The sequence below is a fragment of the Myotis nattereri genome, assembly GCF_964212035.1.
Source record: "Myotis nattereri genome assembly, chromosome: 16".
NCBI lineage: Eukaryota > Metazoa > Chordata > Mammalia > Chiroptera > Vespertilionidae > Myotis > Myotis nattereri.
The window spans coordinates 5170143-5186950 of record NC_138091.1 but is presented as its reverse complement, the minus strand read 5'-3'; the positions used below and the strand labels follow the sequence as shown (position 1 = coordinate 5186950).

At 43.2% G+C, this 16808-nt stretch overlaps 1 protein-coding gene across 1 annotated transcript in view; it reads left to right on the top strand.

Moving 5' to 3' along the window:
- Nucleotides 1–16808, top strand: part of NCOR1 (nuclear receptor corepressor 1) — a 236298-nt gene that overhangs the window by 215385 nt on the left and 4105 nt on the right. Inside the window, exons 40-45 of the mRNA XM_081110795.1 lie at nt 113–261; nt 414–637; nt 7580–7720; nt 9747–9889; nt 14375–14428; nt 14877–15098. Of these exons, the coding sequence (XP_080966921.1) occupies nt 113–261; nt 414–637; nt 7580–7720; nt 9747–9889; nt 14375–14428; nt 14877–15098 (933 nt within the window). The remainder of the gene's footprint in view (nt 1–112; nt 262–413; nt 638–7579; nt 7721–9746; nt 9890–14374; nt 14429–14876; nt 15099–16808) is intronic.

Here is a 16808-nt window from a genome sequence, read left to right as displayed (position 1 = left end):
AAAATTAAGATATGAATTTTGTTTAGAGATATGAACTACATCCCTTTAAGTGTTCCTCTGAGTTTTGTTTGATCTTTGATAAGGTGTAAGACATCTGTCTTTCCTCTATCAGCTGAAGCCAGACAGTACGAAGGACCATTACATCACTATCGACCCCAGCAGGAGTCACCGTCTCCGCAGCAGCAGCTGCCCCCCACTTCACAGGCTGAGGGGCAAGTGCCCAGGACCCACAGACTCATCACACTTGCTGATCACATCTGTGTAAGTTTTTTATTATTATTCATTTTCCTTATTTTTATCATAAAGAAGGCACATTTCACATAGAATCACAGTAATGATGTCTAGGTTTTTCAATGCTGCATTTTTTCCCCAAGTACTCAGTGAATTTAATTAATTTTTTTTCTTATTCACAGCAAATTATCACACAAGATTTTGCTAGAAATCAAGTTTCCTCCCAGCCTCCCCAGCAGCCTTCCACTTCAACATTCCAAAATTCACCATCTGCTTTGGTGTCTACACCTGTGAGGACTAAAACATCAAATCATTACAGCCCAGAATCCCAGTCTCAGTCTGTCCACCACCAAAGACCAGGTTCAAGGGTCTCTCCAGAAAATCTTGTGGACAAATCCAGGGGAAGGTATGGTTTTTATTTCACAACATATGGAAATTTCCCAACAGTAAGACTACTATATTATATCTATAAGATAGGGCATTCATTTCTTACACCTGATGTTTATTTACCTTCATTTCTTAGAAATGAGGGTTTTTTCTCTTTTACTCTTGGAATGTCCACTGATTGGGCAGTTGATACTATATATTTTTAATGTGTATTCAGAAGTCGATTGCTACATTCTGTTTGTGGGTTTGCAAAGGTAGTTATGAAGAATGTGAAGTTTGGTAGTAATGTAGGGATACTTGGGATCATTTTTCTCTCTCAGTGGTTTCTATTGAGTTAGCAGCAACAGATGTTTAGGAAGCTGACATTAAATACTGAAAATGAGGCCATTAGAGCTAACACATTTGAAATGGCAGGGCCATCTCATCAAGAGCACATTTTTTTACCCAATGTTGTTAGTACATGCAGACCCAGAGGAAGGTCCTGGGACTGAAAATCTACCTCTCTAAGCAGGGGGCAGGAAAAGACGAAAGAAAGAGGCTGACCATTCCAGTTTGGTAATTAGTAGAGTTTATTAAGGGAAACTTGCGTACAAAGCATGTGCTGGGTGTCTGCAAGATGAAATGGATTCTTGTACTGCTTGGCAAGTGCCAGAGAATTACATAGGGTGAAGTGGGGGATAGTCACATGAGTGCTATGGGACAGCACATGCTCGACCAGGTCAGGACAATGGCTTGTTCCAGGTCCGAGCATGTTGTAGGAGGCAAGGAGGGGTACTGGTTTATATCAGAGCAAACATTGATTATGAGCAGACAGTTTCCAATGGAGGTTTGAGAGAAGCAATCTCTCCTCCTCACCCCCCAACTCCCCTCATCTTGGTTCCAGCTCACAGGTCAGGCAGCAGGCCATGCCTTAGGACAGCCTCTCCTTCACACTCTACTCCTCGAAGCTGGATCTTATAATCTCAGGCATCCCTCTTCCACGATGTACCCTAAGTGGTCAACAAAGGTTTTAACATGGAAGTAGCTTGCTTGGTTGCCAATTTGGACACATTGGAGACATAGCCTACAGCCACAATATAGCCACATACAAGAAAAAAGGCAAATTAAAAGAAATACTTCAAGTGTTAGTAACAGTTTTTTCTACCATGCCCCCCAAGATTCAAGCCAATGTGTTAATAATCTCCTCAGCTTGTGGGTAGGTCATTAAAGCGTTCACTTGGTTTTTTATGTGGGTACTAGTAAAGAGGAGAATTTGGCAGACTCATCTGGTATTAAAAATAAAATGCTGTAACTCCATGCCACAGGAATAGCAGAAGTGTAAGGTCAGAAAGACAAATATTTAGTAGGGACTTGAGTTGGGAGGTCGTCTTCTATAAGCATTATACTTTTAGCCTGAACTTAGATGTTAATGTGCCCCAGCCTTGGGAACTTGGCCAGGCTCTATAAACTCTACATGTTGGCCAGGGGAGGTGGTGCTATCTGTCATGGGGAGGTGCTCTCTGATGTAAAGAGGTGAATAGGGGGGATATACCAGACCAGGGCCCCTATTTTCTCCCGTTTTAATGGTACATGGCTCAGTCCATATCTAGTGTGTCTCCACAGGTTCTGATTGCATTAGAATAACAGGATCCTGCCCGAGGTTGAGGGGTTTCTCCCCACCAGTGGGTGTGAAGGAACTGATCTATCTGGGTGGGACGTCCCACTGCAAATTCCAGTAAGTGGTCCCCTTCCCAGGGACAGTAGGGCTCAGTGTCCTTAGTATATCATAGCTGTTGATCCATTTCAAGCATCAGGACTATTGCTACATCCTTTGTTTTTCATGCGTTTACTATATTAGGTGTTTCAGCATGAGTTCTTAATCTGGCATGTGGGGCAATAGGCCCCACGATTGAGCATTTAAATGTGTTAACTCCTGGGAAGGTCCTTATCTTTGCCCATCCAGCCAAAGTAGGTTTTGTAATCACTAACTATCTGTTGTTTAAGGATACCATTTGTTTCATTCCACCTGCCTGGCTGCCTCTGGTTTTATGGGAGGTGTACTTTCCATTTAATATTTTGTTCTTGTACCCATTCCTGTACATCATGGCCTTTGAAATCTGACCCTATGTATTCAATGGGAGTGCCCATACATAGTGCTTAACTTTTCTAGTCCCTTTACAGTGGCACTTGATTAGCTCGCTCACATGAGAGGGCCTGAGTTAAACCAGTCAGTGTGGACACACATCAGAGCATATTTGGAGCCCTCACTCAAGGGGGGAGGGCCTGTAGTCAGTGTGCCAGTCCCTTATCCATTGAGGGCTTTAGTGGATGGCCCTAGATTCTTGTGGTTGTTGTCCAGGGTGTTGTTGGAAAAAACAGGGTAGGACACAACTGCATCAACCAGATCACTGTATTTTCTTGTTAATCCCCACCTGCGGATATTTTTTCCATTGCTTTTCAGAGAGAGTAGAAGGGAAGGGGAGGGTTAAAGAGCGGGGGAGAGAGCGAAAGAGGGAGAAACATCGACGCATCGACTGGTTTGCTCTCGCATGCACCCCAGTCGGAGGTGGGGAGAGAACCTGCAAGCCAGGTACATGCCCTTGACCAAAAATTGAACTTGAGACCCTTCAGTGTGTGGACTGATGCTCTGAATACTGAGCAACACCAGCCAGGGCCAGATACTATATTTTAAAGGCAGCCTTGCCTCCTTAAATATGTGCCATGCTATTGAGTCACTGTAGTGCCCACTTCTCTGGTGTAACCAGTCCGCCATGTCAGCTGACAGGTCAGTTGCTAAAGTGCATATTTTTGCCAAGACTTGTGCTTCCTGGTTACCTGGGGGTGGAGATACCCTATGGGCAGGGACATGGAATACCAGTACAATGAGGTCTGCCTCGCGCTCTTGTAGGAGAGCCCAAATGTTTTTCCACATCTCTTGCCCCCCATAAAGGTTTATTTATAATCATCCACCCCTCCTTTTCCCATTGTCAGAGCCATAGATTCAGTCATTTTAAAACAGCTCAACTGTCAGTGCATAGGATTAGTGGCCAGGGCTCATGTATGATCACTAACCAGGCAGCTTAAAGAGGTGAATAACATGGAGGGACCACTTGGCTACTGTGGTTCGTTCCTGTTCCTATCCAGATAGTGTCAGTGGATGGTTGGATAACAACTGCCCTCCAAGTGGGTAGATTACCCTGGCTCAAGCATTTGGTGTACCAGGCTCCAGCTCAGATGTCCCCTGTTCCTGTTTGACAGGTTACAGGGCCAACATGGAAATGGGAGCAGGGCCTTTGGCGGGTCTGTATATTCAATGGGCCTAATAGTGGTTGCATCTCTAAAGACAGGGAGCCATTGGACATTGGACTCTGCTGTGGGTCGTCACGCCATTTACTCAGTGCAGGAGTCTGGGCAAAGGCATTGCACTAAGTGGGCTATGAATATTTACCAGTATCCCAGTACCTCTCACGGTTTTTGGTGTGGGGTAGGCTTGTACTTTATCTATGACGGCCTCAGGGACGGTGTGGATCTTACCCAACCATACAACTCCCAAGAATTCTAGAGCAGTGCCTGGACTTTGAATTTTCTGTGGATTCACTGCCCATCATCTCTGTTGCAAGTGGTCCAGTAAAGCACACAGGATTTTCTGCAGCATTGGCAAATCTTGACAGATTAACATTTATGTCATCAATGTCACAGGCCCATTTCACTGGGGTTGGGAAAGAAAGCAGTGACAAACCATGGTCACCAATCCATTGAATATGGTGGAGCTATGTAGAGAGCCTGGAGGAAGCACTGGGACAGTCCATGTTGACCCTCCCAGGAAAGGCAAATTGATCTTGGGACCCAGCAGCCAGGGGCATGCTAAAAAAGACATTGGCCAGCCCTCGCCAGTTTGGCTCATTGGCATGCAGACCAAAGGGTCCCAGATTCGATTCTGATCAAGGGCACTTACCTTGGTTGCAGGCTCCTCCCCAGGCTGGGCCCTGGTCGGGGCTCGTGCAGGAGGCAACCAATCGATGTGTTTCTCTCACATCGATATTTCTCTCTGTCCTTCCCTCTCTCTTCCACTCTCCCTAAAAATCAATGGGAAAATATCCTCGGGCAAGGATTGAGAACAACAACAACAAAAAAAGACATTGGTGAAGTCCAGTATAGCCTGTGTTTCTAGAACCCTAGCCAAATTATGTAATATAGTGGCAATATTAGGCACAGCCACATGAATAGGGGACACTACCTTATTTAGCTCTCCATAATCTGTCCATTCTTTAAGAGCCATCAGGCTTTTTACTGGCCACACTGGTCTGTTAAAGGGATCAGTAAACTAACTGGCTCCCAGTTGGCATTGCCTCTTGGTACTGATTTACTTGTACTTAAAGGCGAATTCCCTGACAGAGGTTTGTAAAGTCTGGCTTTGCAAGATGTTAATGCCCAGTATGTTTTTGGGATTGGGGAGATGAAGACCTCATACTCCTGGTGGTGGGAGCACCCAATTTGCAGAACAAGGGGACTTGCTGACCATTACAGTGTGGCCTCCATAGCTGCCTCTAGCACTGGGGAGCCAGACAGTTTCTGAAGATAACCATATATTAGGGTAGCAGTCGCCAACCGGTGGTCCGCAGACCACTGGTGGTCCGCGACGTCTGAAAGGTTGGCGACTGCTATATTAGGGCACATTCAGTGTGTCCACTGAAGCAATTACCCTCTTTATTTCTGGAGGACCAGTGGATGGTGAGTTCCACATGAGGCCTTTGATTGCCCCTATGACCCTCACCTGCGGACGATCTTGGCCTTCATCCTATGTGAGGTGGGGACAGCACCCAGCATAGGATGAAATTCCAGAGGGCTTCCCTGAATCTGTTGATTTGTCCGCTGGGAGAGCCGAGGGTATCAGGTGGAACTTGTTCTGGTTTTAAAGCTTTCCATCCTGCTAGTACTACATTAGGCCGACGATGGTCTTTTATTTTGCAATGGCTATGGCAGCCGTGGGCAAACTACGGCCCGCGGGCCGGCTCCGGCCCGTTTGAAATGAATAAAACTAAAAAAAAAAAGACCGTACCCTTTTATGTAATGATGTTTACTTTGAATTTATATTAGTTCACACAAACACTCCATCCATGCTTTTGTTCCGGCCCTCCAGTCCAGTTTAAGAACGCATTGTGGCCCTCGAGTCAAAAAGTTTGCCCACCCCTGCTCTATGGCAACCAGATCGTGCCATGTTGCTTTTGGGTTCTCCTCACAGGCCATTTCTTCTCTGCTGCCCATACTTCCACCCTTTCTTTCCCTCTGTCCAAGTTCTGAGTCTTTCCCCAACTTGTAGCAGAGGTGCTTCTCCAACCTGCCTGCCAAACCCTCAAGTTAGCAAAGAACATAAATACGAATAGCCCGGCTGGCATGGCTCAGTAGTTGAGTGTCGACCTATGAACCAGGAGGTCACCTTTCGATTGCAGATCAGGGCACATGCCCAGGTTGTGGGCTCAATCCCCAGTAGGGGGCATGCAGGAGGCAGCTGATCAATGATTCTCTCTCACCATTGATGTTTCTATCTCTCCTTCTCCCCTCCTCTCTGAAATCAACAAAAATATATATATTAAGAAAGAAGTACAAATAATTTAAGCTGAATGGTCTTCATTAAAAAAACAACAACACCTTTATTGTGGTATTTTTTCAAACATATACAAAAGTAGAGAGAATAGTGTGATGTGCATGCATGTACCCATTGTCCAGCTTCCGTAATCACCAGTGTAGGGCCAGCTTTATTTTATCCCCACTTGCCCGTCCTCAAACTAGATTGTTTTGAAGCCAGTCTCAGACATAATCATGTCAAGAAGCTGGATGATGTTAAAGATGAAAACACTCTTATTCTCTTTTAACCAAAAGAAAAGAAATTCAGTTATCCAAGGAAAATGTAAAGCTCGCAGAGCCTAGCCATGGCTCGTTCTCAATGCAAAGTATCGTGTAGCAGGCTTTGAGCAGTTGGTGACATTTATGAAAAGAAAATTCATTTTACTTTTTCACTTGTAATTCCTACATTACTACAACTGTGCATTTGAATGAAAATTATTACACTTCTCTCATTGGTTTTAGTCAAATACTTGGTTTTACAGTTTAAAATAAAATGGCAGCAAAATAGAAAAGGTAGTAAGTTCTATATCTTTCATGGAAAGCAGTAGATAGATACTGTTTCAAGTTTTATAAATCAAGAAAGGTATAAGATTATTTAGTTTTAGACATAACCAACCACCAAAGAAAAGAAAAATGGTAAAAAATGGCTACCTATAAGAATTGGGTAGGGTTGATTGGGAAAGGAAATCACAAGAAATATATACAAGTTATATATGTTTATTTATTTAAACTTCACTATAATAGTAATAAAAGCAGATGTTAAAGGTCCTGGGTATGTCTTAATATGAATAGCCACCAAGCCAAAAACTTGTTTTGGTGTATTTATCTCACATTATCCCACCAACATGGCATCCAAAGCAAGAACATTAAGTCTCGGAGGTCCGCTTGTCTCTGAGCTGCTGACTGGAGCCTGTCTGGACTCAGTGGGCAAACTCCTTAGGTTTCGGTGTAGTGCTCAAGTCCTTTATCTGGTAACTGAATGGGGAAAGACCTGGGAGGACATGACCCAAAGTCAGCAGTAGACCCCTGAGGGCCACGGAGGAGCTGGCTCTGGTGGATGTGGGACTGAGGCTGAAGCACGGACGGACCTCCTGCCACAGCCTCGGCTGCTGTCTGTCCCCTGTGCTGTCTGTGCGGGACTCCCCGTCCGGCCGGCATGGGCAGTCCAGCGGTGAAAGACTCTCATAACCGTGGAGTGAATACCGAGGGACTCTTTTCTGGTATAAATTGGCAACTTGTGTTCCTTTTCTGCTGAATGAAGTAATGAGCTGACTAGTTTCTGTTGAGGGTAAGCTGTAGGTGAACTGTAGGTGAGCCCTGGGAGCACAAGCTAATATTTTATATGTTACACTATTAGGCCTGGAAAATCCCCAGAGAGGAGTCATGTCTCTTCAGAGCCCTACGAACCCATCTCCCCGCCCCAGGTTCCAGTTGTGCATGAGAAACAGGACAGCATGCTGCTACTGTCTCAGCGAGGAGCGGAGCCCGCAGAGCAGAGGTGAGCAGCCGGCACTTCCTCACTGGCAGCGCCCATTCATGAATGTGTCTGTGGGTGTTCAGTGCCTTCCATCTTCCTTAAAGTCAGTGCCTTCTCTTTGGGGTTGTATTTCGGGAGAAGACCTAATACTAATAGATTTTAATGAAAGAATTGTTATACTTAAATAAGTTATAGAAAAAAATTGTTCATTATTCTTCTTAAAATTAAGTCCTTTTGGATCTTTCTTTTAAACCGTGATGTCTGTGTGGTCACCTACTGAATTTAACCACCATTTGAGTGCTTACCATGTACAAGCCTTGCAGACTGCATATGGAGGGAAGTTAAGGATGAGCACCTGTGCCAGACTGCTTTCCATTATTTTTTCTTACCTACTTCTGACCGTAACTCAGCCCTGTGGATTACTGGAACTCCCATTTGGATTAGACAGCTTTGATTTGGTGCCTCTCCAGTCCACTTCTGCAGAGTGATTTGTCTAAAACTCACAGAGGCAGCCCACTCAGTGGTTGAGCGTTGACCTATGAACCAGAAGGTCATGGTTCGATTCCTGGTTGCTAGTTCGATCCCTGGTGCAGGGGGCGGGGGTAGGAGGCAGCCACTCAATGATTCTCTCTCATCGTTGATGTTTCTCTCTCACACTCTCCCTTCCTCTCTGAAATCAATAAAAATATGTTTTTAAAAAATAAAACTCAGAGGCAAGCACTAATTCATTAGCATGGCCTCTGGGTTCCTTTATGATCAGGCTTTTATTACTCCTCTCGTTTCCTGCCACTTCACCCTGTGACACCTTCCACTGGGGCCCTTAGAGGGTGAATACATGATCTGCCCACTGTCAAATCAAGGAAGAGGGGGAGCGTGGTTTAAAACAAGGTCTTCTCACTCCAGACTGTTAGTGCATTTCTTTCAGTGTGTTGTAAGTTATTTACTTACAATACACTAGAGGCCCAGTGCACGAATGGGGTGGCGGGGTGTCCCTCAGCCTGGCCTGCACCCTCTCGCAGTCCAGGACCCCTCCCCCAGAAGCTGGGCTCACGGCTGGCAAGCACACTGACCACTAGTGGGCAGCTCCTGAATTGAGCATTTGCCCCTGGTGGTCAGTGCACGTCATAGCGACTGGTCACTTGCCGTTTGGTCAATTTACATATTAGGGTTTTATTATATAGGATATTCATAGGCAAACAAACAGATGTTGGTACTTTTCAATGAGAGGAAGAAAATCCATTTTTGAAGAGGGAATGATTTTAGATGAAATTATGTATGTTTTCTCCTCAGTTTATGTATTTTTTTTAGGACATTTCATTTTTCTATCACTTCATTCATCTCTCTTGGCAAATAGTAGCTTCAGACATGTTCTCATGTTTGGATGATGAAAGAACCCCATGACCAGACTATTATCTCCAGCTGTGGTTCCAGTTAGATCCTGGTATCTTGAGCTGTTAGAGGACACTTGTCTTTAAATGTTTGTGTAGGAAGCTTCCAGTGAAATATGAAACCCTTTACAGGAAGCAGCCCATCCGGTAGGAGGCTCTGAAATGATCGCAGCAATTTCTACAGGTAGTTACTCTGTTCAGGTCCAATGTTGATTGCTCAGGTCTGAACTCTTACTATTTTATAGGCAAGTGTGCTACTCATTATCATTTTATTGTACTTCAAAGTAATTCTGCTAGTAAAATAGTTTACAGTTCATGTGGTACCTAAACATATCAGTGTTTGTGCTGTTATGCATACAGCGTCGTGAGCTGGTTCTTCGTTATCCTGTTAATGTTTGCTGCTTATTCATTCTTCGTTAAGAATCCTTGTTTTGGATGATCTCCATTCCAGTCCTCATTTTATGATTTCATCTTTGTGTCCTCAAATCTGATGTACTAACTGGCTTGTGGTCACATGTTGCTCGTTAGGGTTGTAACCAACCACACACCAGACAGGGAGGTAGTAGTTTTCCCAAATACGCTGACTGTTGTTATCATTGATACAAAAGTCCCCCAGGTTAGGAGTTCATGATGATAATAGACAACTGTGTTCCCAACAGGAATGATTCCCGCTCACCCGGGAGTATAAGCTACTTGCCTTCATTCTTCACCAAGCTTGAAAACACATCACCCATGGTTAAATCAAAGAAGCAGGAGATTTTTCGTAAGTTGAACTCCTCTGGTGGAGGTGACTCTGATATGGGTAAGTGGGATTTCTTTCATAAACCCCCAATAAAGCACGCATTGATAATGATATCTCCAATGTTGCCTCTTGTGTAATTCTTGTGTTTAGGCTCTTATAGGCATTTATGTAAAGTTCCTTCTCAAATGTCTGCCAGTGAATGAAGATTTTTCTATTAGGGAGCAAGAACTTACTGCATTCTGAAGCTACCCGTTTTCTCTTTTAATAAGTGCTGATTCTAGGAAACTTTTTTCTGATTTGGGGCTGGGTTAGCATTCCATAGTTTCTTGCCCACTGGTCTCTACCTGACCTCTCTTCAGCTACTTGAAGACAGGTCATGTCCTTTGAGTATTCTCATCGCTGTCAATATCCGCAGTGGTTCCTCACACGGCCTGTGCTGAGTATTCATCTCATCTCAGTGGCTCTCCACTGAGACATTTTCTCTCGCTTAGCCTTTCAGTAGGTTCTCGGAGAGTCCTCATTATTAAGAGAGTCTAAAATTGTATTAGGGTTTTTAGCAACCTGTGTACTGTGAAGTTATAGCGTACTTAGTATCGATATAAATAGCAAGGTCCCTTGATGTGCTGCTCTTGGTTCATACCTGCCCCTTGCTGTCCTTGTGCAGTTAACTGGCTCCAAGTACAGGGTGATGCAATCTGTGCTTTCTTCATTCTGGCTTTTTCTGGACCTCAATCCAGTCATTCAGCATCCATCTGCAGATCTGATAAACCCACCAGCTAGGAATACAATCACATCAATAATAATGGTAGAAAGTTATAGCTATAGCACTTACTATGCTCTTGGCACTGCGCTAAGCATGAATGTACCTGTGTATGTTGTATGTATGTATGTATACAAACTTAATCCTCACAACAACCTTACATGCTACTACATATTATCTCCACTTTGTAGTTGAGAAAACTGGGACTCAGAGATTTATTAACTGGTGCAAGTTACATAATCAGTAAGGAAGGAATGGGGCTGTGGGTCCCACTTAGTTCTGTACTTATAGCATCACTAGAGGCCCAGCACATGAAATTCGTACACGGGTACAGTCCCTAGGCCTGCCTGTGATCAGGGCCATCTTCCCCAGCTGCCAGCAGCCAGCCCCCCCCCCCCCCGCTCCCTCCCCCCTCCACCCCTGGTTTCCTGTTCACCATCAGGCAATCAGAGCCTGCTGGCCAGGGGAGGGACCAAGAGGTTGGCCGTTCCCACCTGCTCGGCAGGCCTGCCCCTGCCCCAAGTCACCCTCTGTGTGTGGTGCGACCAGCAGGGTGGGGGCCTTGGCCTGGCACCGCCCACATCCCCTGCCACCCACCCCTGGTTCCCCATTTGCCATCGGGCAATCAGAGCCTACTGGCCGGGGAAGGGACCAAGAGGTCGGCTGTTCTGCCCCCTCACCAGCCCCACCTCCCACCGCCACCCACCCCCAGTTCCCTGTTTGCCATCGGGCGATTGGAGCCTGACGGCCGGGGAAAGGGACTGAGAGGTGGTCAGTGTGCCTCATAGTGACTGGTTGAGTGGTCGTTCTGCCGTTAGGGTGATTTTGCATATTACCCTTTTATTATATAGGGTTATTATATAGGATTACCGAGACCATTGGCAAACATCCACTAGGATACAGCTCTGGCACCCAAACCTTTCCTCTGGGTTGATAAGCATCATTAATCAGGACTGTCCTCACACTGTTATTTGGCACCCTCCCTTATACTATCTCCCAGTCTTACTTATCCACTTTTCCTCAAGTGTACCCAGTGACACAGAAACTTTGTTGAAAGTCTTGCAGAACTCTGGGTATACCACAGTCTTTTTTTCTGTGATCTAGGATCTAGTCTCCTCACTCTTAAAGGAAATTGTGGGTATGAACGGTAAACTGCCAGGTGGATGTGTGTTTGCATCTGTGACCGTTGGTGACTAGTAAAGGCTGAATGTCAAAGAGGAAAAGGATGAGCTCATTGCCACTTATTATTTGTGCACTTACCCTGGCTCTTAATTAGCAGATTATCTTAAGTGGCAAAAAATCATCTAAAAGATCAATATTTTTAGAATGTTGACCAGGATTGCTACCAGCTTACAGGTATCTTTTTTCCTTTTTAAAAAATAGTATAATTACATTAATCTGTCTCCAAGCTTTAGTCATTTCATCTGTTATTTTCAGCTCCTCAAATGTCACCGGCAAAAATATGGTGCCCTTGTTTTCAGACTCTCAGCACCGAGCCATGAGTCTTTCGGAGCGTGGAGACATACAGGCTTAGCGCAGCCAAGCATTGTTTCATGTGTGTATGGTCTGCACTCATCCTCTCCAGTCTTTGTGTTGTTTCAGTGGGAAAGGAATGCACGACAGGAAAATGTCCCATGTGAATTAAAGAAGTCCACTCTGTAGTTTTCTTCCCTTAAGTTTTCCATTGTCCTTAGGAGTAGCTCTCTCATTCATTAATTTAACTACTTATTGAGCTACTGCGTTGGGTGCTTTTGAAATGACAGATGGTCTCCACTTTCTGAAAATGTATAATGAAACAAGTATGGAAGATAAAACGTATTAATGTGTTAAGGCCACAGTACTAATAAAATTGCTTAGGTATGGGTTGCTATTTTTGTTTTATTGCAAGTTTGATTGTGGAACGGGACAATTAAGGAATTATATTAAGCATCGATTTTCAGCTTTTTTGATCTCATGACACACATAAACTAATTAAAATTCTATGGCACACCAAAAAATACTTTTTGCCAATCTGACAAAAAAAAAAAATAGGTATAATTTTGATTCATTCCTACCAGACAGCTATTGTTGTGTTGGCTGACATCATTTTTTATTTGACAATGTAAGGGAAAAGAAGTCAGTGCTCTAATAGTCAGGTGTTGCATGTTTTAGAAAGTCCCACAGTGGCACACCAGCTGAAAATCGCTGGTACTGAGGAGCCAGGAGCCTCATGGGACTCCAAGGCACATTCAGTTCTGACCAAGAAGTATCACTGAGAAAGATCAGCAATTTTAAGTCGGAGGTCCAAACTTTCTTATCATATCCATCACAACTTCCTGGTTGCTCCTTCACTATGTGAATAACAGGAGCCTAGGAAGGAAATTGGTGCTTTTACTAAGCTACCCACGTGATTCTCACTAAACTGGAAGCTCAGTAGGTAAAAGAAGTGACTTTTATGTCCAGTATCCTACAGTATTGCTACTGGCTACAGGACATGATATTGTTTTCACCTGACCATTTTTTTTTTTTTAAATATATTTTATTGATTTTTTACAGAGAGGAAGAGAGAGAGATAGTCAGAAACATCGATGAGAGAGAAACATCGACCAGCCGCCTCCTGCACGTCCCCCACTGGGGATGTGCCCGCAACCCAGGTACATGCCCTTGACCGGAATCGAACCTGGGACCTTTCAGTCCGCAGGCCGACGCTCTATCCACTGAGCCAAACCGGTTTCGGCTCACCTGACCATTTTTGATCAATAAGATTTTTTAATGATTCAACCGAATAATTGCTCAGTAAATATTTGTAAAATGAATGAATGAGTCCTATTTCACAAACTTTTGTGATAACTACAAGGCTGTATTTATTATCACTTCGTTATTTCAGGTTGAGTGTTTACTTGGCCCATTAGTAAATAGACTGTCCTCAGTTATTGTTTTATAGTTCTTTCTGAAGATAGGTCTCCCCTCTTGCCAGTTTAAAGCTCTCTGATGAAGAAAGTTTATTTCTAGGCACATGCACCCTTCCTCCCCCCATCTTCATAGATACGTTTCATCTCTTGGAAAGAATCCATCCTCCTAAGGTCTCATCCAAAATTTTCTCCGGGACACCATTTGTTTAGCCACCCAATTCTTACATTCTTCTTTCTTTTTCCAGTTGTTTACATGAAGCTGGGGGACATGATGAAAAACACCATTTATGTTACCAAATTCCTTGTTTCTGGCACGGTGCTTTTTATAGGTAGTTCCCAGGTTGTCCCAGCTGTTGTCATTCAAACTATACAAATCAGAGATTGTAGTTGGCAGGAATGAAAAGAATCACCAGGCAGAATGTGTGTCTGATCCTGGTAATTGACAAAGTTTCCAGTTAACCATGGTAGGGAAACATAGGGTCCTTTTCATACCACTCATTAAGTTGCCTTTGCCCGGATCTCATCTCAGGCTGCCTAAAGCTTGTTGACATCCATCTGCAAGAGTCGTCTAAGCTACACTTCCTTCTCCAGCAAACCTGGACTCCGATTCTGATAGCGCCTCTCCTGCTGGTGTTTCTCCAGCAGTGCAGTCTCTTTCCTTCCGCTGTGTTGTACTGGTCCTGTTTGATTTTCCTACCTCACCCCAAATTTTCTTGAGTTCCTTTCTTTAAAAAGATTATTTCTTTCACTTTATATTAATGGGTGAAAAATAAAGTTGAGATCATGGAAAAGAAAACAGTCAATTTTATTGTGGGATTTTTTTTTTGAGACTATCATTTTTTGATGTACATGATTATCATATTTCAATTAACTTGAATGTTTATTTAAATACAGCAGCTGCTCAGCCAGGAACTGAGATCTTTAACCTGCCAGCAGTCACTACCTCAGGTAAGATTATTTGCAATGAAATTGGTATGACAGCAGTCAATCCAACAAATACGCATGGAGTACGGACTGCATCCTAGGGGACTACTTCACTATACAAAAATGATTAACTGCTCGTAATATAATCAAGGAGATAGCAATAAACAGTGAATTGAGATTCAATAAACACATGTTGAAAAGATAAGTGAACAAAGAGAAAACAATTAAAGAACAGCATTGAATCTAGGAAACAAAAGAGAAGAAAACTGTCTTAGTAACTTGAGCACAAGTGGGTGACAGTCATTTAGCAAAGAAAAACACATTTCCATGAGTTATTGGTGGATTTAGATGGTCTCTGTGTGGGCTCTTAGTGTGGTGTACTCAGTGAACTGAAGGACTGTGTGTAGTCTGTTCATTTCTGTTTCCCGATGGATCTCAGAAATAAGCAGAATATTGTGTGTGTCTCTTTCAGGCTCAATTAGCTCTAGGGGTCATTCTTTCGCTGATCCTGCCAGTAATCTTGGTCTAGAAGATATTATCAGGAAGGCTCTCATGGGAAGCTTTGATGACAAGGTTGAGGATCATGGTGTTGTCATGTCCCAGCCTGTGGGAGTGGTGCCCAGTGGTGCCAGCACCTCCGTTGTGACCAGTGGGGAGATGCGGAGAGAAGAAGGGGACCCATCACCTCATTCAGGTAAGGTTTACATTTTAGTGCCCTTCTCTTTCTTTCCCAAAGAAAAGCCAATTTATTCCCCAAGTCCTAATGCATCACTAAGAGATTTCATTTACATGTGCAGAATAACCTCTGAGGGTTTTAGTTACTTAAAATAATTTTTTATCCTACTCAGACATTTTAGTCACATGAACAAAAATAAAGACAAAATTTTTCCCAGAGTGTCACCCTCCAGCATAGCTGTTTTTATTTTTGTTTGCATCTAGTCCTTATCTGTGTGCATACATTATAGTTATAACACAAGTGCAATTTCATATTCTGCTTTTGAATAACAGTGACTTACTATTGTAATAAAAATGATAGTTTATCATAAAAGAATTTTATACCATAGAAAAAAGTAAGAAGGAAAAAAACGTTTAGAGATCACATTACCCAGAAAGCTAGTGTTCTTTGAGGAATGAGCATCATTGCGGACATGTCACTGGATGGACACACATAAAAGGGAAAATAATGAAATCATCGTGTACATCCTATTAAAGCAAGCACACACAAAACGAGTGACACTCAGCTTTTAATGTTTATTTGTACCTTTTTAAAAATATATTTTTATTTCAGGGAGGAAGGGAGAGGGAGAGAGAGAAAGAGAAACATCAATGATGAGAATCATTGACTGGCTGCCTCCAGGCATGTGCTCTGACTGGGAATCAAACCATGATCTCCTGGTTCATAGGTCGACCACTGAGCCACACCGACTGAGCCGTAACTTTTTTTCTTAATCTTTTGAGAATTTCTCTTATTCTTAAAAAATTACCTGAAGATCAGCACTATTTCAGGTTTATTTTTCTTATTGTCAAGGAAAAGATCTTACTAAGGTTAAGAAAAAGATTAGAGATTAGAGGTTTTTATTGTTTTTACCTAAGTATTTCAATTTTAGGACAATGGGGGTTCACTTCCTGCTCTGAAAGATGAGCTTTGTCTTCCCCTTCCTGCTCTTACCTTTGATTTTCATTCATTCAGTGTGTATTTTAAGGTTATAACATTGGTGACTATTACACAATTATAATTACCCTGGTTGTATCATCCGTTTATTATGGCATTCCTTTAGGTGAGGTTTTCACACTCCATTTTCTCAAAGAGGATGCTATCATCCAAGAAATTCCTCTGAGAATATCTTTTTGTTGCCTTTATCTTTGAAATAACAGCTTGGCAGGTTATAATACTCTTTTTTTTTAAAATATATTTTATTGATTCTTTTACAGAGAGGAAGGGAGAGGGATAGAGAGTTAGAAACATCGATCAGCTGCCTCCTGCACACTCCCTTCTGGGGTTGTGCGCGCAACCAAGGTACATGCCCTTGACCAGAATGGAACCCGGGACCCTTGAGTCCGCAGGCCGACGCTCTATCCACTGAGCCAAACCGGTTAGGGCAGGTTATAATATTCTTAACACATACTTTTCTCCAAACATCCTATAGATTTATTTTTTTCTGACATTCATTGTTATATAAGAAATAAGGCCAGATGTGCCCCCCAACCTTGGCCCTCTTTAGCAGGTGACAATTTTTCTGCCTGAAGAGTCCTTTTTTTCCTCAATTTCAATTAACTATTAGCATGTGTTAGTAATCATCATTTTGTATTAGATTTTCCTGACCACAGGCGGGGCGTTTGCATTTTCAGGTAGATTTTTATACTCAGAGGAATGTTCATTTAAGTGGTCCGCTGAGTTATTTTC